Source organism: Harpia harpyja, chromosome 11 (assembly GCF_026419915.1).
Source record: "Harpia harpyja isolate bHarHar1 chromosome 11, bHarHar1 primary haplotype, whole genome shotgun sequence".
NCBI classification, from domain to species: Eukaryota; Metazoa; Chordata; class Aves; order Accipitriformes; family Accipitridae; genus Harpia; species Harpia harpyja.
In genome coordinates this window covers 43,503,625-43,527,548 of record NC_068950.1, presented here as the reverse complement: position 1 = coordinate 43,527,548, position 23,924 = coordinate 43,503,625, and the positions used below count along the sequence as shown (strand labels likewise).

The following is a 23,924-nucleotide window of genomic DNA, read 5'->3' as shown; positions in this document are numbered from 1 at the left end:
CCAGGGCACTGGAACAAACAACATGTGCAACTGAAAACTTATTTTCTTGTTAGTTTTAGGTGCAGTAGCAGGAGGATTAGGGACCCTAGAGCTGAAGAAATGGAGAATACCTGGGAGATGGGAGGAGATGCATGGAAATGGCAAGAAAGAGAGAGAACAGTCCTGTTCTTTACCCCAGGAAGTCAGGAAAGGGGTTCAAAAAGTCTGAACACAGACAAAAGCTGCAGCATAATCTTAAAAAAAAATCTTACATACTGAGGACTTGGTCTTAATAGGATTAACGGGCTAATGGGAAAACCCACCCCTCTACCAACTATATACTAATAGTGCGTCATCTGAGCAGGGTGGCAAATGCTGGCACAAAGGACACAGCAATGATAGCTGAAAGGAAAGCTAGAGCATGGATAAAAAAGGAAGGATCCGGAAGAGGTCGGGAGGCTGGTTTATTTAAAATAGTACGCACACTAGCCGCAATATTTGCCCCCTCAGCACGCAGCTCTTCACAGCTAGGCAGTGAGTGATTAATTTTAGAAACACGAAACCCTCTTCTACCACTGCCCAGCAAGGCGTAGCTGGGCCGTCAGGCACTCACCTCCCTCCAGCTGGCTCTGGTTTCACAGGGCACGTCGCTTAGAGGAAAGGTGCAGTGGGAGAGGAGAGGGAGGCTTCGGGAAGGAGCTCACGTCCTCGCGTCCACGCAGCACCCGCTTGCGTTGACAAGGACATGCCTTCCAGACGGACTGCTCTGAGCACAGGGATACTGAAGCCTGCTTTGCTCTGGTATTTCCAGGAGCATTCACAAAACTTAGGGTATAATTACGCACGGATTAACACACTAACTATGGGGTACCCCGGGAACTTTGAGGATCACCTTGAGCTGCAAGACCGGTGGCCGTAGCCTGGTTGTTTCCGAGGGAGATGGTGAATGTCTGCGGCAGCATCAGGCTTAGTGTATTCTGGCAGAACGGGGAATGTTTTATTATTCCTACAGGGTCATTTCAGTTTGTTTGTCTCTGTTTTCCAGGCTGGATTTTTAGAAGTGCTTAGCGGCCCACACAGATATCTTTTATGCGCTTAATTAAACATGAACTTGATCTGAGGCTTGGGTTTGACTCAAATTGTGACAGAGGCAAAGTTCAAATGGTTCTGGATGTCGCTTTGCATAACCCCTCTCCTCTTACAGGCTCGCGCTGTCCTTCTGCTCCCCCCCCCGCTCCTTTTTGACCATTCTTTTTAGATTAAGTTGTGCCATCTGGTTTTTAATTGAGAGGAGAGAGAGTCCAAATATCTCTACGGCCTTTGGGAAACAAGAGAGCACCGAAGCACCATCCCCATTACAGTCTCCCCGTGCCCAACAGAAGGGCGGTGGGTGCTCTCACCCTGTCTCCAGTGAACATCCAGCTCTACAGCGTGAACCCACTGGGGGTTTCCTTCGTGAGTTGCTGCCCTCTAGCATGGACATACAATCAGTGCCTTTCCCCTCTCCCTCAAAACCTTCTTACATTTGTCTTTGCTAAGCCTCATGCTTGAATTACTCCATGTTTCATATCTTCCTATATTCAGGCTGACAAACTTTTATGAAACGAATCTACTGCAGCTTGTGAGACAACTGAAAGATACAGTTGAAGAAAGAAAAAGAAAGCATCAGCACGAGGCAGACGGAGACCTGGCCACTAGTTCATCACCTGAGCTATTCCAGTCAAAGGGAATTATTATTCTTATTAAGTAGCAGCCCCTGCTGTGAAGCCTCATTAGGTTAATAGGTTTCTTGGGAGCCACCCTAATTAAATCCATTTCCCATCTAGGCATGTCCTGGTGAGGCAGAATGCACAATACTTATTAAAATGTGCCTGAAATTACTCTTTCAGCCAGTGCAAAACCAGCAGAATGCAAGTCCCACGTGGTATTTTGGTTTTAATATGCAGATTGGCATTTAACAATTAAATTACTACTCACCTGATATAGCTCTATTTGTCTGTATTTAGAATAATAATGCCATATAACCCAGCTGTACGGTGAGTACCATTTAAGGCAGTGGTAAGAGGTAATTAAAACCCTTGTCAGGAATTCTTCAAGCCAGCCAGCCTATCTCATTTATTATCTAGTAAAAAGTTCAAATCAGAGACTTTTGCAACACGTCCAAAAGCATCCCGCTTTCAGCTATTTCAGATCAAAAGACTGAGCCAGTCCTGGGATCTCAGAGCCCATCTAGAAGGGGCCTGGCAAGCAGCCCCCCCACCGACTCTTAATTACCCAATTATCCAGAAGTTGTGGAAAACACAAAATGCACACAGCTCAAAGGTCGTACAGCGGCAGTGCAGTGGAATACAGAAAGCTCAACGGCGTCGCTGGCGGTGGACACGCAGAGACCCCTGAGCTTGCCCAAACCGAGCTGCCCAAACCCCCCGGGGCTGAGCTACGTCTCCTCGCCCAGGCGTCCGCTCCCGGGGTGGAGAGCTAAGAGCCAACAGTAGGCTAAGGGGAGTCCTGCTGACTGCTACTTAGATCCAGATTTTTGTACTGAAGGACTGAAAAAGATCTTCAGGACCATTTATACAGACCAACCTATTCTTGCGTAGACAGTCTACCACTGCACCTATTTAACAAGCAAAATAACTGAAGTTAAATGCACTGAAATAATAGCAAAAGAGATACAGAACTCTAAGAAGCATATATGAATGTTAGAGAGGGTTTGAGATGCACATGATATAGCCCAGACTGTCTGCTTTTCCCCTGATCTACTCTTTCAGTAAGAATATAATTTAGATCCCATTTTGGCATCGATTCCCATCTTTCCATTAATTGAAAAAGACTTTGGAGCAGGCTCAGAACATGTCTCACTGCAGGAATGTTCATAACCATAACCAGAAATAATTTAATTTGGTTCTGGCTATCGAACAGTAACATCAAAAGGTATCTCCTTTCCAAGGGGAAAGGTAATGTTACTGTGACAACTTGTAGGCAACATAAAATTTTGTGTGAAACTTTGTACCGTGAATTTCCAGAACATTTCTGGGTGCATTTCTGGCATGTCCATGCAAATAGCTCTATTTTTTTCTTGGCACGCTATCAATATTGTTATTTCTAAATGCAGATAAAACAATTAGGAACCATTTGTTCAGGTCTTCCATCCACTTCCCCCGGGTCTCAGAAAAGCAGAATAAAATGAGAGCTGAATCTCCATTTTTGTTCATTTTGCAAGACCAAAATGCAGCCAGGGCACTTCTGTAAACAGAAACCTAAAATACAGCTAAGAGGATCTGGCAAGATCATCTCTATTTTTTAAACAAGGCCTGAGCTCTGTTAAGCAAGGTTTGCCTTTATTAAAATGGCTATTAATAAACCAAGCAAAATGGAGAATGTTTTACAACCACTTTGTGGATCAGCGTCAACAGTACCACTTCTGTGATCCAATTTAATTTGGACTACAGAATTGTATTGATCATAACGGCAACCTGGAAAGCCCGGGACGCTCGGGCTGGCAATGCGCTGCTGCTTCATCACCTTCTGGCGAGTGCTCAGGTATTCCCTACTAAATTATTTTCATGCCGCCGCTTTGCCAGCTGCATGGGTGGTAAGTGCTCGAGTGTCTCCTTGGAGCAGGGATGCTGTGGCTTTAGCTACAAACGCTGTAGTTAGCCTTTCCTACAGCTCTCTTTTCAGGGATTCAAAAAAGACACTTTGTGCACAGCTCCTGTTTTGCAGGACGGCTGTATGGATGTGACAAAATGGTTCCCCTTTTTGTTCCAAAAAGAAACATAAAAAAGGTCAGTAATTACCACATGCCGGGACGTCACAAAGCTCAGACTTAAAGTTCTCATCTAAGGTGAAGCACCACGGGGCGTCCTTCTGGTTCCCCGGGTTGCGGCAGTAGGAGTGACCCCCGTTGAGCTCGGGGTACCTGATGGCGGTGAAGGTGTGGGTGTGGGGGTACTGCGAGTTCCACGGCTGGCACTGCCGCCCCGACCTGGTCACGCTCACCGTCCCCCGGTAATCTACTCCTGTGCTGTTGTAGCATTTGTGATCTGAAAAAGAAAAAAAAAAAAAAAAAATCCAAAGCGATAATTGGTGGCGGCAAGGCGGATGGCCGCAGCACCCGGGGGCGGCGAGCTGCCGGCATCCCCCAGCCGTAGCGCGCTGCTGCTGGCCCGAGGCCGGGAAACCCAGTTTGGGAGCACGGGCTCCCAATTTGCTGCAGCTGTAACGCAGGGCCTGCTTTGCATTCACATTCCTGGGAGGATTTAAAGCTTATGCTTCTGTAATGAAAACAGCTTATGCCAAGCGTTTTTAATATAAGATACACAAAAGAAGTAAAAACTACAGTGGGAACCTGAATTGCAGCCATTATTTTCATATGAAGGTGGAGAATTTGTGGGAGCCACGTTTTATATTTGACTATTCAGATGTATAAGGGTTGTGAACAGGCTGCAGCCCAGCGTGTTCAAAGAGTGAGCTCAGCCGATGCCTGAAATTAGGCTGTATTAGGCAGGGACAGCCCCGGCCCCTACAAATGTTCCTCCTGATAAGCACCCTATACTACACCCGTGGTCTCGCTGGAGCACATCGGGCTGCTGTAGGAGGACAGGGAGGCTGACGCTACCGATGTTCCCCAGTGTTCGAATGCTTACACCATCATTGTTTCGTAGTTCATATTAATTGGAAAAGACCTGAAGCCAATAAACAGCATTTAGTGTGAAGCCAGAGGCAGCTAAAGAAATAACTGAAAAAATATTTCTGAATTTCTACCCACTCTGGACTAGCTAGGGGAGAAGTGCGGGAGTGGGGTAATTCGAGAGCACGGCATCTGCAAGCTTTCAAAAACCAGCACTAGCTCCAACTCTGATGCACAAGCCCACACAGCCAACCTTTTCACAGCGGTATTTTTTGCACGGAGGCACAGACGGTTTTCACTTACTTTTATTTATGGGATCTGCCATTGGAATCCCAATCCGGATACAATTGACAGCTTCGGGGCTATCTGGCTGGGGAAGATCTTCGCAGTTAGGCAGCTTTAATCTCATCAGAATCATGGGATTAGATCTTGCAAAAATATACTCTGTCTGACACAGGACATTTTCCAGAATTTCACATTCATCGCGGCACAAGTCTCGTGGCTTGGGAGCTGACGAAGTCTCATCGCAGTAGGGGAAGGCGTAATGGCACAGCGAAGGAATAGCAAACTGGGAGCATTTATCCGACAAATGGCTGGAAGTGCCAATCATGGTGAAGGCAGCTGTAAAATATACAAAAGGATTTTACTTAACCCGGTGGAAATTTTATTCCTGTGCTCTTGCCTTCCCAGTATAACCCTCACTTCCCATTGCGACTATTATTTTCAGAGGTTCAGGTGATGAACGGGCCTTCCAGAAATACAGAGCGCTAATTACATTGGAAGTTATTAACAATGCTGATTTCGCTGACAGAGAACGTACATCTGATTTTCAACACGGGATTAATGTTAAGTATGTTACCAAAACCCCAAACCTAATTATACTTTTTTTTCCCAAATAATTTATAATGGTTTGCAAAGTCATATAATATTTGGATGCCTTTTAACCAACAGGTAAAAACAAAAGTCCCTGCAGGATGCAGGATGCAAGTACCAGTACCTTCATGGAAGATGCCAGCTTTCATAATATTCCAAATGACTTTTCAAACAAAATGGCATAAGACTATGAACTGTTGGCTGTATAGAAACCATTGGCCTTTCCTGTGAGCAATGTAAAAGTCTTTTTTGCAATGCTGACAGCGTTTACAAAACGAAGGAAGAACACTCTAGGGGGAAGAGAAATTTGGAATATTCTGACAGCAAGAGAAAATCTGAATATAGAGAAGATGATTACTATAGTTAGGATCTGGCCAAGGTTAATTTATATAAAAAAATAGAGAAGTATCATGATATCTATGAGGCCTCAGTTTGAATTCAGCACCCCCATCAGCGCAGCATCTCCCACAAAAACAATGAAAACTCATTCTTTACTAAATCTAAAGGAAAAACACTACCTGCTAGATTACTTATGCAGCCTCTTCTAGCACCTAAATGATCTCAACCACATAAAAATCAACTAATTCTGGTCTCCCTTTGCTTTTAAAATCTGCTTGGGTAACAGCAGCACAAGGTAGCCTGGCTATGAGACTCCCAGAAGCTGTAAATACACAACCCCTTCTCCTTGGAGAATCATTTTTTTAGTTTCTTTTGGGGGAGCTGGATGACCAGAGACATGAAGGCTTCTCAGATCGTCACTCTTCAGACGACTCCCTCCACTGACACTGCACAATGCAGGAGTCCCGGGTGAACTTTGTGGTGGGAATCTCACAGCAAGAGAGGATGAAGAGCAAATAAAAATAGTACTGCAGTTTATAAAACTCTAGCAGCTTTTTGGGAAAAGACCGCTTCATGGGGAAGAAGCAGGTACATTTTTTACCCACCTGTAATCTGATTTTCTATTTCACCTTGCATATGCAAAGACTCCATATAAATGGTTCGATTTCCAATAAATCGTGCACAGGCAATCCCCCTGTAGGGCTGGCAAAAACCGTCCTCTTCATACTCGTCACTGAAATCAATCATAAACACAAAAGGGTGAAACGTTTCACATGCGACTTTGCAACAAAATGTCACTACAGGGAGCTGGCACTTGTATTATCAGAGGCAGATGCGAGGGGCTTACTGGGTTTGTCTTGCACTCTGCGATTCGTTCTGGGTGACGCTCACCCAGCGCAGGAGCCCACATGCCGCCTTCCCCTCCATTAACAGCCTGTGATAAGGGATTATATGGTCTTTAGGTAGTGCAGGGGGCACGGCACAGGCTTTGTGCCCTGGATGATTTTAACCTTAAAGGATTCCCACACTGCTGCAGGTAGTTTTCAGTATCTCACGAACGAGCCCAAAGTGAATATATCCTTATACTCAACAAGATATTGAATATTTCATTTTTTAAAAAGACTCCAGCTGCCTGGTAAAAACAGGTAGCGACATTTCAGGTTAGCCAGGATATGCACTGACACTGTATGAAATGAATGCTTTTTGCATGAGGGGGAAGGCTACACTCAGGAATATACCCAGCCTTGATTACAACAGAAAACATAAATTGCCTGACGAAAAAGATTTATGTTTATTTAGAGCAGCTAATGTGCTGTTTTCTATTTTTGAACCAAACTTGATAAACATAGGATGAAGAGTCATGCTAGCAGAGACAGAATTTAAAGTGTATAGAGAAAATCAAACCACTCCCATCACTGATACCCTTGAAATAGGAAATGTTTCTTCAGTCTTCCTGAGTGTGGTAACAGTTATTGCTAAAACAGAACTAAAGCTAAGACAGGAGTTAAATAGACAGATTTCTTTCATTAGGTGCTTTGTTTTATGCAATATAGGAGACATTTAATACATAAATCCAGATGTGAAATTATTTGCCAATATTCTTCAAACAAAGCAGAGAAAGGAAATTACTAAACCTCTGAAGAGCAGACCAGTCACTGCTTATTTTGAACAGATAATCAAAAGCTAAGTGCTGGCACACAACAGATAGTTTTATGGATGTTTTGAGGAGGAGTTTGCATACATGATCACTGAAACATGCACCTAACTGCATGAATCAGCCCTTTTACTTTCTTGCTTTGAGAATCCAGTTGGAGATATTTGGGACCCATTTTCTGGATAGACGGACACCTCAGCTCTGCTGAGGCCCTGGCAAAGGGACATGCCTAATGGAAAATTTGCTGATAATTTCTTTGTTATTCATGCCGGTACCCACCCGAGGCAGCTACTATATGGCTCTCAAATTAGGAAAAATGATATTGGAATATCCCTAAGTATGATCACAGCTGGGTAGGCAACACGTTACTTTCTTTGTGTGCCTTTTTTTTTTTTTTGCAGAATTCATCCTCCACCAGATGCCGAAAGTCTAACGGTGGAATCAGACTATGCCTTAATAGGGAAAAATCACAGCTTTTTTAATCAACTCTGCCATTAAGTTTAACAAAAGACACTTTCATCCCCTCCTGAAGACCTTGGCTGTGAGAGCTTGGAAATGCAAATTACATTTAGCCTCTTTGAAGTCGCCCATTCATTGTGTGCATGGCTTAGAGCAGGCGGCCAGCCTGCAGCCCGGCTCCCCAGCGCCCTGTCACAGCGGCCAGGGCGAGCTAATGGGATTAGCTGGAAGAAGTGCTAGGATCGCCTTCCAGGACACCCCAAACATCTCCCGGCACTCCTCAGCTACCAGCTCCCGAGCACCATCCCAGGATTCACGCAGCGTTGTTTTCCAGTTCATAGGGAGAAGCTAGACACCATGAATTAACTGCAGTAATTTATGACTGTGAAGACAGGGGGGTGGGAAAGAGGGATGGTAGAGATGGAAACCTCCTTCCACAGACATCTCGCATCAATTGAGAAATCAACGGGAAGGGGTCCAAGCTTCGTTGGATGATGGTCCCAAGATGTTCCCAAGTACATTGGAAACTGGATTGCAAAAGCACAACCTTTAAACTGCCAATTAAACTCTCCATTAACTAGAGCGATGGTAGGCTGAGATACATCAGATAACAGATAGTATTGAGCCAACAAAGATAGCCTGAGATGTAAACAGAGACACACAACCACATCCATGTGTTTCTGCATGGAGTCAGCTCTGGCGAAAATATTTTCACTCTCTTGGCTCTTGAAGAGAAGACAAAACAGCTGAAACCTGAGCCAAAAAACCACAATAGCTACTGCAAGCTCTGGAGGTCAATTCTCCATCCTCTAATCAATAAATCCCCCAACAGGATATAATTCATTATTCATTTATTATTTATTATAATTTATTATGGAATTTAACTCAGGGACTACACCTAACAGCAACTGCTCTTGAAGGCGATCAGACATTGCAATTTAAGCACACAACTAGATAGAGAAGACAAAACCAGGAGGAATGCGATTAACATATCAACAAAGCAAACTCACCTCACTCTGAGGCTCACCTTTGAACTAAAGAAGATTTCACCGCAATAGCTGCACGCAGCAAGGATTTCGAGTGAGCAGGGACACCAGTTTACCTGGGTGGAAATGCCCCAAGGAACAGGATTTTGGAGATAATCTTGGGAGGTGAAGATTAGAGTAAAGAGGAGAGCCTGGATCCCACCACCTCTGCCCCTGGGGCTGCATGCCAGCCTTGAATTCACAGAGGTAAAACATGAGATCAGTAGCTCAAATGGAGCAGGCACTACTTTGAATTGGTTTGGAAATCAGCTCCATAATGGGCCAGAAGGATAAATCAAACGAAAGGAACAGGAGCACCGGAGTATGAGAGAAGGACCCCTGAGACACGAGAGGACGCGGTCCCCCGGTCTCCGCTCGCAGAGCTGCTCTGTGGGGGCACAGTGAAAAAGGAGAGAAGTACTGGGCTGTGAGGTTCATCTATTGCTCCTGACAGCCATCAGGAGCTCAAAATAGCAGCTCCCACAACAGGAGTCCTGATCATAGGCTGGTAACACATCATTGTGGTGAAGTTATTGGCACACGCTAGTCGATGAAGAAGCAGCCACATCTCAGGCCCTGGCTCTGTTTCTGTATCACCCTTCGTCAGCCGTTCAGGTTCACGCGAAACCCCCTCTTGCCTCTGCATCTCTTCACGACGTCTCTTGCTCTCCCTCACTCCTGCAGCTCTTTTCTATGAGATGGCTCAGGATGGAAATGTTTACATCTAGTATCTAGGGCCTCCCAGGGCATCCCTTTGGTCCTCGATGGGCAACCGAAGCTGTACCCAGCGATACCCAGGGCGGCCCTGGAGACAACGCTGCTGCCAATGCAGCTGCAGCTCTGCCAGACAGACACCCCCCCGAGCCATCGCTCCCCACAATACAGTGTTTTTGGGGGGGGCGGCTGCCAGCTCTCCATCTAAGACCATTTCCCGCTGAACAGATTGCTGCCGAGGCTGAACACCCTCTGCTCGCCAGACGTTTCATCCAAAACCAGAGCTGTAGCCTGACACGGAGCCCACAATAGCATGCAGAGCTCCTACACAGCTTAAACACATTCCCCACCTCCTGCTGCCAACTGGCAGCCACTTCGGCGGCTGGCTTTAAAACGCAGCTATCAGTTTCTCGGGATCAAGGCTGAGATTGCCGATTCCTTTTACGTAGTTCACATTTTGCATACCTCACGTGCTTTTTGTAAGCAAATCACAGCATTACTGCTCAAATGTGTATCTGCTTCACGGTCCCAACCCGATTCTACCCACAGCAAAAGGGGCTCAAACAGGAGGTAAATGAGGCCTGATTCAGCAATTAATGTGTTAAAATTTATGGACAAGCTTAAATTCTAATGGAATGGAAGTCAATGTAAGCCCATGGGCATCGCTGATTGGGGATGGACTTAATCACTCTGGCAAAATCTCTGCTGAACTAGAGAGGCAAGCAGTCAGCAGGTGAAAACCACGGAGGCCAGCTCGCGGGAGCAACTTCAGCGATAATCGCAGGGCAGCTCAGCCGCCCCCCCAGTGTCAGATCTTGGGGTCTGGGTGCTGCCCCCCACCCGACTCCCACTTCTTCCGCTGCCTGCACCCCGCAAAGCCCTGGCAACCGTTCAGTGAAGACTACACAAGAAAAAGGAAAGCGCTGGATTTTAATGACTGACAGATGATACAGCACTGTAGTGTTTTATGATTATTTCTTTTCAGATTTGGTTTCCACTCTGTTTTCTGTTTGGGTCTTTAAATATTTCTAGCCTTGATGTTTATCTTGGAGCTTGCTCATTGCTTTTAGATCCCGCTGCAGTTCCCCCTGCAACAATACTTCTGGCTTCCTGCAATAATAGTAGTACCACGGATTAAATTTACACTGTACTCAGGTGTCTTTAAGTATCTGATTGCACAAAGTTTACAGAAGACCGAGTAAGAGATTTGAAGGGTGTCCACACCAACTCACTAACTTAATCTGAGCTAGGCTAGAGCCTGCATCAACATGGGATGCGCTGGGTCTTCATGCAGCCCAAACTTGAGCAGCATCTTTCCTTCTATGGATTACAGAGGCTGCATAGAAAAATCAGCACTGTAATAAGGTAATTCATGTCTCTCTGGGTACATCTGAATATGAGTAAGTCACTGTACAAGTAAAAGGACCCTGCCCTTGACATGTAGTTTAAGATGGCAAAGGTCTCAACACAGGTCACCTAGACAGAGCCAGAAGGAGAGACCAAGTCACAGCACACAAAAAAATTTGCAAATACTGACAAAGAATTCACTGTCAGTGCTCGGGTTCATTTTCCCCTCTTTAATTTTTTTCGTTTGTGCTAGCAATATTTACATCTGTCAACCCTGGGTCACCAGCAGCTTTTTGCATACTGAAATGGTAACAAAATAATAAACCAACCCTAAACCAAAGAACGGCCAGTGCAAGTTCACACTTTTCCTCTTTCCCTTTGCTTCTCACTCAGACCCTCCCAATGGCTTTCTTGGTGTTACCTAACTGCACAGCGAGATCTTTCTCTTCTGTCTGGGATATTCTCTTTCACTCTTCTCTTTCACGACAGCTCTTACAGTTCCACGTGCAAAGCTCTTACGGTGAATAAAAAAGCACATTCAGAAAAGGTTTGAGACTCGAACACCATCCATCGCTGGGTCTGCCACCACTGCTGCGTCGCTGCGGTGTCGAAACGCGGGGGTGCTTCGTACATGCGACGGAGGTGCTGCTCTCCGTAAAGGTTACCCCGTTACTGATGTCTGCCGCTTCCCGCACGCCACAAACTCCCTGGCCCTTTTCCAGGCAAACGCAGGATCACCAACAGGCAGCAGGACTGAGTGCAGCAGGCACTCCCGAGACAGCGATTCATTAACAGAAGCTCCCCAGAGGGTTGTTTCTTATGGTAGATACAGTAATGCATAAAAACGTGAAAGGAAAGGAAGGCAGGACCAAAATCTCTGACTCTGTACTGGGCTCCCGGAGGAGGTAGTTACATGAGCTGTATTAGGAGAGATCTCTTGATCTCATCTGCTCATGGCGTGACGGCTCCAGTGAATTGAAAGGTTGATCTGCCTCCCAGCACAGCGCCTTTCTGTTGCAGCCTGAAACCGGGGGGAATTTCTAATTGCCTCTGACTTGAAACAGCACCAGCTTTTTAGGCATCCCCATGCAAACCAGGCAAAGTACCTTGCAGCAGCGGAAAAGCAATAACAATCAGTTTGCAATTTGTTTCTTATCAGCTCGCACTAAACCTGGAGGGGCTGCATGGTATCCACCTCATCCAAATACATCTCTGCAGTCTGGTTTCTAAATACAAACCATTTCTGCAAGATTCTCCATCAGAGTCCATTTCCCAACACAGTGTCTTTTCTTTCCCAGTCTTTTTCTGAATTACCAGAAATTGTCCGAATCTAAACAACATTCCCGCAAATGTCAACAACGGGGTCCACGAACTTAGTTTAGCAAAAGCTTTGTAACCAGGCTTTAACATGAGTTCACTTAGAAGTATTTTATAAATTAATAGAAAAACTGAACCTTGTGAAATCATGTTGTATTTATTTTCACAATATCCAATGTATTAAAAATACATATTCCAAAGATGGTGTAATTGTGTGGTCATTTCTAACACACCCCATGGATTTCTTTCTTTTTTTTCCTCCCCTTGTTTTTTCTTTTGCTTTAAGAAGGATTTGAATGAGTACCCAACGAGAAAGAATCATAAATCCAGGACTAATTTTGATATCTTGAGCGAAAATGGGCAAAGGAGAGATGTAGGACAAGGCAAGACAAAATCCCAAATGCTGTGGGTGTCCCAAGACAAGACGTAGGAGCATTGCCCTCCCTCCTGATGCCCGTTCCAACACCAGCCTGCTAGGATACACACTTACGCTTAGGTCCATTAGTATGTTGGTTAGATGGGATCATTGGATTACCATTATTTCGGTAAGCAAATCTCTAACAGCAATGTAAACAGGTGAGTGTACATAGAGGCAGTGAGGATTAATAAAAGCAGCAGGGGAAAGGACATCATAATGTTCAGTAAAGCCAGCACGGGATTAAGGTGCATGTGCAAAGCCAGAGTGATTTACGAAGATTAACTGATTTGAAGAGCAAAAGCAAATAAGTGGTGTATTATCTCCGAGATCTACCAAGTGGAGATGGAGTAGCTTTGGCTCTGCGTGAAGGCTGTGCAGACATTTTTTTCACTTACAAAGTGAAAGCCATTTTGTCTTGCTCAAAAAAAAAAAAAAGTTCTACCATAGCACTAAACTAGTCAGAGCTGTTTATCTAAATAATTTATATCCAACAGCAGAGTACTGATGGGAAAATGCAGCCAATGTTGCCTAGTTCAGACAACCAAGTGCTTTATACCCTTTTCTTCCCAGGAAAAACAGGAGTGTGAGCAGAGAGCTTAGCTCCTGTCACCCTGGCACAGGCAGGGATCCGCACGGCACCTGGGCAGACTCCTGTGCCCACTCAAGAGCTGCACCAAAAGGGTCCTTCTTAACACTTGAGTCACGCACCTACAGATGTGCAACCTACAACTGGGGTTTATAGAGGGTGTTGCTTTAGGGGAGTTGAGTTCATAATGAATGCTGATAGGTGACAGCACACGGGGAAGAAACACGTTCTAGAAAACTTTGCAGTTAATTAAAAGGTGTATCCATAAATTATTTTTATTATTACATATATCCAATACACCCTCTGTACATGCATTAATGCTGTATAAATTATTTGTACATTGTTAAATAAATTGTATTTTGTTACGTACTCATGTTCCAGCTTCACACAGAATAAAATGAAAAGAGTTTTTACTTGGCAGATATCCCTTAAAGCAAACAGATGAATAATATTCTGTCATACTTTCCAAAGAGCAAAACCCAGTTGCTTGTGCCTCGCTTTGAAAATGGGAACATATTGGCTCTGTTTCATAACAATATTTCAGAAATGTGAGGGCTGCATTTTACTTTGCAAAAAGAAGAGAATTGCCCAGACTTCCATGTCACTGTGTAATTTAAGGAAAAGTTCTGTGTAATATAAACTATTGCTGTTTTGACACCCCTTTAAAGTCGCAGGGCAGCTAGGGTTTAAATGGTTCACTAGAAAAGCATAGGCATAAAATAAAAAAATTAATAACGCTGTCCTTTGACATCATTAAATTTACAGAGTCCCATACCACCACTGACACACCTTGTTCCTACTACTACTACTACTACTACTACTAAAAAAAAATCAATAAGCGAATACGATCCGCCTAAGTAACTATTTAGTCGTTATCTCACATTCCAGACCGATAGCTGGTTTAACATGATGCCTCCGATCCAGAGATGGGTAAAGCATCCAAAATTAACTGAGTTTGGGATGCTGTTTTGCACGGCTTAGCATGTGGGATGGCACCGAGGGGCCCAGGCCAGCGCTGGGGCCCCATTACGGCCGGCCATTCTCCGCTAAAACTGGGACAGACAAAATTCCCTGGCCCCCCAAAAATCTTCCAATTACCCAAACATACCGGTCTGAGCGTTTCTCAGGGCTGCATATCGCTGCGCTCCCCTCCCCCAGTCACTTCTCGTTAGAGGATTTCGGTGCTGAAAGGAGGCAGGTTTGTGCAGAGACATAAACATCACTGGTGAGAGCTGACATGTGTTTTCTACTAACCTCATCTGGGCAGCGTGGCAGCATCCACAGCTTTGGAAGCTTAATAAAATACATCTCTCGTGCAATTAATCCCTTGGCAAGGATGCACCGAAGCAATTACTGCATGTTTTTCTTTGTCATCATAAGAAAGTTTTACAGCGCCTCTATCAAAATGACTCATCTCGGAGAAGCAAAAGCTGCCTAGAAAAGCTCAATAACAGTGGCTGTGAATTTGATCTAAATATTGACCAAAAATAAATAAACTAGCTGGGATGTTAGCCTCTGAGATTTGTTCTTTTTCCCCTCTTAAACACTTCGTAACAATCCCTTCCCTACCAAACCTCCTCCTGCAAAGTCAACGGGCGTTCCTGCAAGCGAGGGTGCGAGCTGGCCGCGCGTTTGCTCAGCAGCTGCAGCTGGTTAGGAAACAACCCTGGTAACAGCATTTGGATCTTTCCTGGCAGATTTCTTACATCATTATTCAAGATGAACTGCAAATCATATGCTCATAGTTATGGAAATGGCAGGAAACTTCTTGCACTTACGTTTTGTTTGACAAAGCGATTTTAAGGTTACGTTTGGAAGGTCGGTTCGTCCAACTTTCTAGATGCAGATGAAAAAAAAAGTAAAATGTTTTTGAAGAGCAGTCAAGCGGGATAAGATTACAAGTGCTAAACGTTGCCTCTTCTATCAAACCTTTGTACTGCACAGAAAAACACTCTCCCTCCTCCTGGATTCCCTCACGGAGCTCCAACGATCTCACACACACGTTCCTTATCCACCTCTCATCAAGCATTAACCTTTAGACAAGGAGTTTTTGATGGAACGATCATCAGCTTCACCCCATAAATCGGCTGCAGCCGCTCTGCCCTGAGTGATACCAGACTCTCCCTCTGCCCCACAGGGGCTCAGGCCAATTGGTCTGACGGCCCTCGGGAGTGGACGGGCAGGACCGGACCATTTCACATCCGCATCCGTGAAAAGATGCGATTTTCTTTTCACACGGCGAGAGAGCAACCCTCAGGCGCTGCACCGGGAAGCTGGACACGAAATAAGGCAGACAGGCAAAGGGAAGAGACTTCCTCTACCTGCCTCGGCCCCATCCCTCAGTTTTTTGTCCAAATCCCTAAGAACTGGGACCTTTTTGAACGCACGTTTTGTGAGCAGCCTCAAAGTGTGCTACAGCCCGACCGCCGCATCTCCATCAGCCCCCCATGCCCAACCATCACGGCTTGGTGCAGGACAAGTGATATCAAGCCACCAGATCCGATGGAGCTCCTTAATCAAACACCTCATTGCTTTCATATGCACAAAAAGTATTTCAGTGAGCTATTTGACCAGGAAGCTGATATTCCCCGGAGACCGTTCTCCATCTATAGCACTGCCATATGGGGGAGTTACTACAGGTTTGCTCGGTGCTGCATGAGGCCGGCACTCTTTCACATAGGAATGGGAGAACAACACACCCTTCTGACTCTCAGGGTCTGCCAGGAGGATATACTTAGGACTACAAATAAGTCATATCACAAAGGACATACTCCAGACTGTATTCAGTCTCTAGTCAGATAAAAATCCCCAATACTAAGGATTTTCTTCATTATTTAGTCACACGAAGTTATGGAGGTTGTTCAGATTTCATTGAGCAATAAAATAAATTGCAGATTACATTGTGCATCACGCCCACAAATTTGATTTTTCCCCCCTCATACAGAAAAGCGCACCTCTGTGATATATTCAAAAAAGAAACTTTAAATATTACAAGTCAAGGTTGAGTCACCTTTCAAATGGCTTAATCTGGACATTAAGGGCTTTATTCCCAAATATTTTACTGCCTCTTTACAGGCATAATGGGGCCTCAGAGTGAGTGTTCATGCAACCGATACCACATGAGAAAGTCTCTTTACACCAAAAGTGTGGCATAACCACGCTTTAATGCATAAGGAGCTGGGTCCTCCGAGGAGCATTGGTTTGAGAAAACAGCAGGGACATGGGTACTTTGAACCCCTGTGATTAGAAAAGGGTGAGAATAATAACAAGGTTTTAAGTAACAGCTTTTTGTTTGCCTTACGTTAAATCTCTTTTGTCAGATGTCCTTTTTTTAAGGAAAAATTAACATTTAAAATTTTCCAGTTAGCGTTGCTAATGGTTCCTGTCTCTCTCACAACTGATTTTTCACTGCTGAGGACTGAAACAGCTCAAGTGTTCAGCAAAAGCGATTTTGTATGCTACTGTATAATAGACACCTACCTTTGCAACAGGGTAGTCAAGTCTTCTGGAACATGTAGGAAATAACACACATTCATAAATGAGAACATAAAAAATGAAAACATTTAATCTAAAGCAAAAGACAATTATTTATGGTGCTAACACATAGACTATTTAAATAACATGGCAAAGTATCTTCATTTTCAAGCTATTTTTCTATCCCATGCGGTTTTTTTTTTCTTTCCCTCCTATGGAAGGACATCCAAACTTCCCATTCTCCACCAACATGTCTTAAAGACCTTGTTTATTCCCTGATAAAACTACTGCAGATTGTTCTTTGCCCAGGAGAGACTTCTTGCAGAAGGCAATATCCCACTCCTTCCTGGGCCTCAGGACACTGCAAATACAGCTTTAAACTATTCCTAACTGATACAAAAACTTGTAAGCGCCAAGAGTCAACATTGAGCACTACAAAATGAGTTTCAGAACTTCTGCAGCCCATTTTATCTCACTAACTCTTTCCTGCTTTACTTCATTTTCTGAAGTCACAGCTTTATTTCTGCTCCTCCCTCCCCTCTCCTTCCTTCTAACATTTAATTTGTCTTATGTGACTCAAATAGGTCTTTCTTCTAGTGACCTAATATTTTAACCTTAAGCATGATGAAAAACAGACTTCACAAATCTGACACTTGAATTAAAAGTGAAACACATGCCTCAGCACAAGTTAATTAAAAATAATACATGTTAGCTTGTTTAAACTATTATTTGACCAAAAATTTGCACCCATCAGTAACTAGTATACTCCACAATTGCTAAAAAAATAACAGTAACCACCATAAGCTCAAACTTACTGCAAAAATTAGCTATGTTACTTCTTTTATTTAACAGAAGTTTTCACAGATCCTGCTGAAGCTGCTGAGCCGAATTGCTGAGCTCTACCCAAAGAGATGCCGGAGCACACAGCGTGCATGAGGGCTCTCGGAACCCAGGGGCACCAGTTCGAACTTCAGCACACCAGTACCCCAACGCATGAGCCCTGTACCTGCTCAGCATTGTGCATCGCTGTTACATGCCCCAATACTAATTCAGATGCTAATAATTAGTTGCAGATAACTAATTTTACAGGCATGTAGCCTTGCTCCTCTCAATGTGGTAACTCTTGCCCTGAAGCGTGTATCTGTGGTTCCCTTTCATGGGACAGGGGAGAGGCCAGGAACTACGAAGTAACGACAGTGGATGGAGAGCAACTACATGGAAAAAGATGATCTGAAATTCCAGATTCCTTTAAAAAATCTAGCAGAAAACATATTTTTCTAAACGGACCTCCTAGGAATTATGTCAAGGTAGGAATACAGCGTTTTTCTCTGCTGACAAGCAGTCTGGGGGTTGCTGTGTTTATGAGCATAATACTCATACTTTGGCTGGGGGTAGCTGATAAGTCCAAAACCGTTTTAAGCAGTTAGTCTTATTGAAATAGTTGGTCAAGTTTAACAACTGTGAAAACATTTAAAGTTCACATAACTTGCAGGTCTATCATAAATTCTGCTCCTGACAGACACACATAAATAGAAGCTCCTCAGCTGGGAATAGCCAGTCTGCTTTAAAGGGTATCATGAGTTATAATGAACTGAGAATGTCTTGTGAAAAAGATTGCTTTTGAGATAAGAAAGTCATTCTTAAGACAACAAACATGAGTGAAAATATGCTTCGGTGAAAATTAAGATCCGTCCATCCATTCCCTAATGGTAATCGGAAAAGACACGGAGAGCTTGTTTGTTTTCTTTAAAAGCATTTTGCCTCTCTACATAGGCTGCACAGACCCGCGTGAAGAAACCACACTTCAGTAACCATCTTGGGACCAAAATATTCATATTTTGGTTAGCCTTGAGAAGGATGCCTAGCCCCAGATTCTGAAAATCCCGATTTGAAGAAAGAACTGTGTAAAAATGGCAGCTTTCTACTCAGAAATGGGCCAAATCCCTTCTAAAACTTTTGTTCCTAGAAAAAAAGGCAGTCACTGCCTTTTCCTCCTGCTACCCCAAAAGAGTGAATAGGTCGCAACATGCCTTCCTGCCTATTTTCTGGCATCAGCATTAAAAGAATTATTAAGTAAATTCTGACCTCCAATTTATTTTTTTTTTGTTGCGGTAAATAAAGATGGAAACATATAATTTTGCAAGGTCAACCAGCTCAAAACACTGCAAGCTTAAAGCATTTGTCTGAGCAACTCAGAGAAAAGCCCAGCTTGTTTGCAGTACCGTGTTTGTAGAAAACATGTAAGACAATCCCACTTTGCAGCTCATTTACACCCAATAATTGGTATTCAGGGTGAAAAATCCACTTTCCTCCCTCCATAACCAGCACCATGGGTTTTTTATGATTCAAGTGGCAGAAGGAAAAGGTACATATTTTTCTGGACTTGTCCAAGTTTGCAAGATACGTAATTTTTTTGTATTTACCAACAAACTAAACTATCCCAGTTGCTTTATTTAGTTTTATTTCATTATTCCAGTGTGTCAGCAATTGAGAACAGAACTTCGATCAAAGTTTGCATTAGAAATAATTATGCTAACTTGTCTCTGTGAATGGATCACAAATTTCTAAGACATTTTACACGTGATTACTTGGGTACTTTGATGCAAACTATGTTCAAGGTACTCATAACATCCGGCTCTACCATTTCTCAGTAAGACAGCGTGCGGCCGCGTCTGCCAGACTTCCTATCTGCCTCCGCATGGTGCGATGGGCTGACCTGCGTGACACCAAAATTTCAGCTGTAATTCTGAAATTAATTGGTATTGATAAGGTTATATGCATGTTATGTATTATATTAATGCATTCCCTCCCTGGAAAAATATTATTTAAGATAATAGACCTCTTTCTAGAACCTTGTTTTAATAAAGTCTGTCCTGGCATATTTTTGCAGTTGTACTTTATCAAAACTAAAAGCTGTTTTTTATCTCTGAGTAGGTGAAATGCTGGTTCGTATCAATACTAACTCTTATCGTGGTTTGGTAATATAAAACATGTATTTTACAGCTGCACAAAAAATTAAATGAGGATTAAGCCAAACATTATTTAAAAAGGCATGCACACATACCAGCCATGCAGCAAAGCGATTTACGCACAGTGTGTGTGAGATGAAAATGAAAGGAAACACTGGTATTTATATACCGTTGCTCCTTTTATCCAGCCGAGGAACTTTATTTTGGCAAGACCATGATTGCCTATTTTGTCTCACAAAAACGCCTTATATGCCAAGCGTGGAGTAACATTCCTGTGTTAATCACACTGAGGAAAAATATGGAGCAGCTCCACAGAAACCCATGGAGTTCCTCTGGGTTTATCCCCATACAGCCGAGATCACTCCGAAACAGACACAGCTCCTGATGCCAACTATTGCCCTAAACACAGCTCCTAACACAAAGCAAACATTCCCCAGATCATTCTTTCACATTTATCATTGCTAAAATAATATATTCTCTCATTATCTTTTGTTCCTTTCAAATCTGCAAAAGACAGTACACTCACACGAGACCAAATCTTCATCTGCTACTTGTGCCTGGGCTAATTTGCATGCATTGAGGAGGAAAAATTGACACAACCAAATTTTAAATAAACGCTAAAATTTACCATTAGATGCTAAAATCACACAAGGAGATTTCTGAAACTAGCATAGCTGCAAACAGTAAAGAAAAGGTTTTTACTATGCTTTTAAGTCCAGGATTAAGAGATTCTGCTACAATTCGTATTTCTCACAAGATGGAAGTGGTGGAACTGTCAACAATAATGCAGCAAAAATGCATTTATTTATTTATTTATCATATAAATACAACAAAACAGCTTCTAGTCCAAAAGTAACTAAAGAAGACATTAGATAGCACCTACTGAAACCAGATCTTTTAAACATAGGTGCGTTGAGACAGCTTGCATCCAAGAGCTGTAAAAGACAGAGTTTCCATGATCTCTTCACTGCTGTTGACTTAACCGAGTGCCTGGCAGCCCTTGCACTGCCGGTACTCACACACGTCGTGGAAATACCCAAGTGATTCCACGTCTGCTGGCCTTACACCATCGAAGACAAAACAGTGCAATGGCTGAAACGAAGCCCAAACACCAGAGGACTTGAGGCGGTAACAGAGCTGGTGGCAATTCCCAGGAGCTTACGGAAAAGAGACCCCTCAGATGCGCTTTGGCGAAGTCAAGAGTTGGGTTGTAAAGACAACAATGTTTGTATATTTAGAATCTTATAAAGGCATTTGACTTGACACAGCACAAGCATGTTCAGAAGTTAAAGACATAAAATCAACATGACTCTTTTTTTTTTTCCCAAGGAGGTGCCCTAGTTAATTCAAAACCACTGGATTTGGAACATAACATACCTGAGAGAAGTACTACAGCCTGTGTAGTCCCTGGGATGGTTAGATGGAGGACTGCAACAGTCTCTTCTCACCTCTAAAACCTCCAAATCTCTAAACTAGCTGTGAACCTTGAAAGGGGATCAGCTTGCTAAGTGTTCTGGGTGCTAATTGCAGGGCAGAACTGTGGCAAAAGAATGTGCCTATTCATCTCGAGCAAAATCAGGACTGAGAGAAAATTTATTTATTTAAAGTAAATTTACTGACACAAGAAATTTGCCTGGAAAACTATGGCAAGGTAACATTTGCGATTAATTTTTGCTTAACATGGATCTTTGTTGGCTCAGGCATCAATAATAGCATCCAACTAATAACAGGTCAGATGATAACTGCTTTCCTTCCCCACTGAGGTAACCACACATATTTTCCTGTTAACAAGATCAATAAACTTGACACATTCTGAAATCGATGATTAACTCCTTTTACAGTATTTGAAGTTGCAAGGGTTATTGCTTTGAACGGCCAAAACTAGAGCGTCATGCGTGTTTTTAATTATCAGGATAAATAATGTAACACCTTATAATCTTCCTCCTCACACTTAATGATTTTGTGATGAAGTAACACAAATTGCGATTGAGTAGGTAACTACATACAGGCGGGCTGTGCAATGATGTTATCTTTATAGGAAAACTCATTCTGAAGGTTTTACGCCGTATTGCAGCAGTGAAAGCACCTTGGGTCAATACAGATTTATTCCCATTTTTAATGTTTTTACTAGACTGAATAAACACTTGCCCCAAGACTGAAACCACTGGTTCTCCTAAAGGCTGCGGAAGCCCAGGGTAAACTCTTAAGTCGAGCTTGGCGTGATTGACACGTTCTTGCAACAAGGGGCCGCACTGTTAGTTCAGGGTGAGGATTGTTCCCTCCAGCTTCACGTGAGCCTTCACAGCCCCTTCATCACAGGGCTCTTGCTCACAACACCCCTGACGTTGGCTGATTACAGCGTGGCTGCCAGTGGCACTGGGTGGCCCTTTTAAATTGCTGATTTTCAGGTGGTCTTCGCAAGAGAGACCCGCTTAAGGGTGGGGATGCCTGTATTCATCCTCCCGTGGGAGCGGAGGAGCTTGCTCCCAGCAGGCACACCGGGCCGGTCCAAGGGAGGTAGGACACTATTCGAGGTGGAAGGAGAAACACCCCGTAATCACGGAACCATTTATGAAATCAGAAGATCTGAAGATACATGGAGGGCGGTTAAGGAAGGAAAATTTGCAGCTGCCCGGGCAGTGATTTGGAGGCACACGTAGCAGTCCAGCACGTGGCTCCGGGTCCCGGTCCTGGGATGTCTCATTAGGGAAAAAGCAAAGGCTCGGTGCCGAGTCCATCTGAAGGGGGAAGGAGAAGCATAAAGTGCCCGTGGGAAGGGGGGCAGGAAGAAGAGGGCTACATACGGACAGAGACAGCTTTTCATGTGGGTTAAAGAGAGCCCAGGACAGGAAACAAATCCATTGCACAGAGGCCACAGACACTGCCTCCCCCCCTTCCAGTACCCACGCTTTGTTTGCAATACTGTAATTATTATTATTATTATTATTTTTTGTTCTCTTCAATAATTCCTACCACAAGCAACCGGAGCTTTCACTACCCTAATGTTTCAAATGTTACATCTCTAATTCACTTTTCAGCCCACTGATAGCGAGGCTGGCAGCTAGCGGATAAAACAAAAACCTGCTTGAAGTTTTGCCCAGAGTGGAGCCATTGCATGCCATTACGATCTGATGAACCTCCGACAGATCCCTCCTTGCTCCTCCTTTTCTTGGTTCCCCATCAACACAAATTGAAAATAGCAGAAGAAGATTTGTTTAAGGAATATCAACAACAGCTGGGCACTAAAGTAAAAGAAGAACAAAATGAGAAAGAGATTGAGATTTGCCCACTGAGGTTTTACTACCTGGTTATGCAGGATATTTTATTACAACCACAGAAACATTATAGGCCTTTAAATAGGATTTCCCTTATAATTAAAGGCCTTACGGCATACGGGAATCTCACTGTACTTTGGAGATGACCTCAGACATTAACTGGTTTCTGAAACGTTTGACTATTTCTTTATTTCAGCCCTTACATGTGACCAACTCCCACGGCTGTGCAAACTGCCAGAAGCCCAGGAAAGTGCTGTAAGGACATTTGACCCCCAGAAGCTGTAGGTTTTTAAGTAAAACAAGACCATACAAGACTTTTAAACATGCTTGCTCCATGTGACAGACGTTCAGTTTTCGCTTTCAGAAAATTGTAATAATAAGGATGACTGATTCACAGTTTAATTTGTCAGTTTTCTGACTTAGTTATATTTAACTCATTCCATGACAGCTAGAAATCATTTTATACCGTAAGTACATGACACAGAATGTACAATTATTTCCCTTCTTTCCTCCTATATCTGAAGACCTTTACATCCACCTCCCCACAGGTAGCACCTGTACACACTGGGCAATAGTGCTAATGAGGCAACAGCCAGACAAGAGAAACTCAAATAACGTATTCTCCTGCAACACCAAAGTCTTTCGTTGACAGTCATCCCACTGCAGGCTGGTGGGGAGAGAAATCAAGGAGGTTCATTTAGCTTCTTGTTGTGTTATTTTTAACTGCTTAAGATACACTGGCAAAACCCCCAAATATCACAGAAAGCTTCAAAAGCCTGGGACTGGGAGGGAGGAGGCTCTGGCACTCAGGCTGCATTGTAAAATACGCCCCTCCTTCCCAAAACAACAGTAATCATCTCTA

General features: G+C 43.6%; 1 protein-coding gene across 1 annotated transcript in view; it reads right to left on the bottom strand.

Moving 5' to 3' along the window:
- Positions 1-23,924, bottom strand: part of ROR1 (receptor tyrosine kinase like orphan receptor 1) — a 172,908-nt gene that overhangs the window by 7,752 nt on the left and 141,232 nt on the right. The window contains exons 5-7 of the mRNA XM_052802086.1: positions 6,430-6,557; positions 4,916-5,233; positions 3,780-4,025 (exon numbers count right to left, since the gene is read on the bottom strand). Of these exons, the coding sequence (XP_052658046.1) occupies positions 3,780-4,025; positions 4,916-5,233; positions 6,430-6,557 (692 nt within the window). The remainder of the gene's footprint in view (positions 1-3,779; positions 4,026-4,915; positions 5,234-6,429; positions 6,558-23,924) is intronic.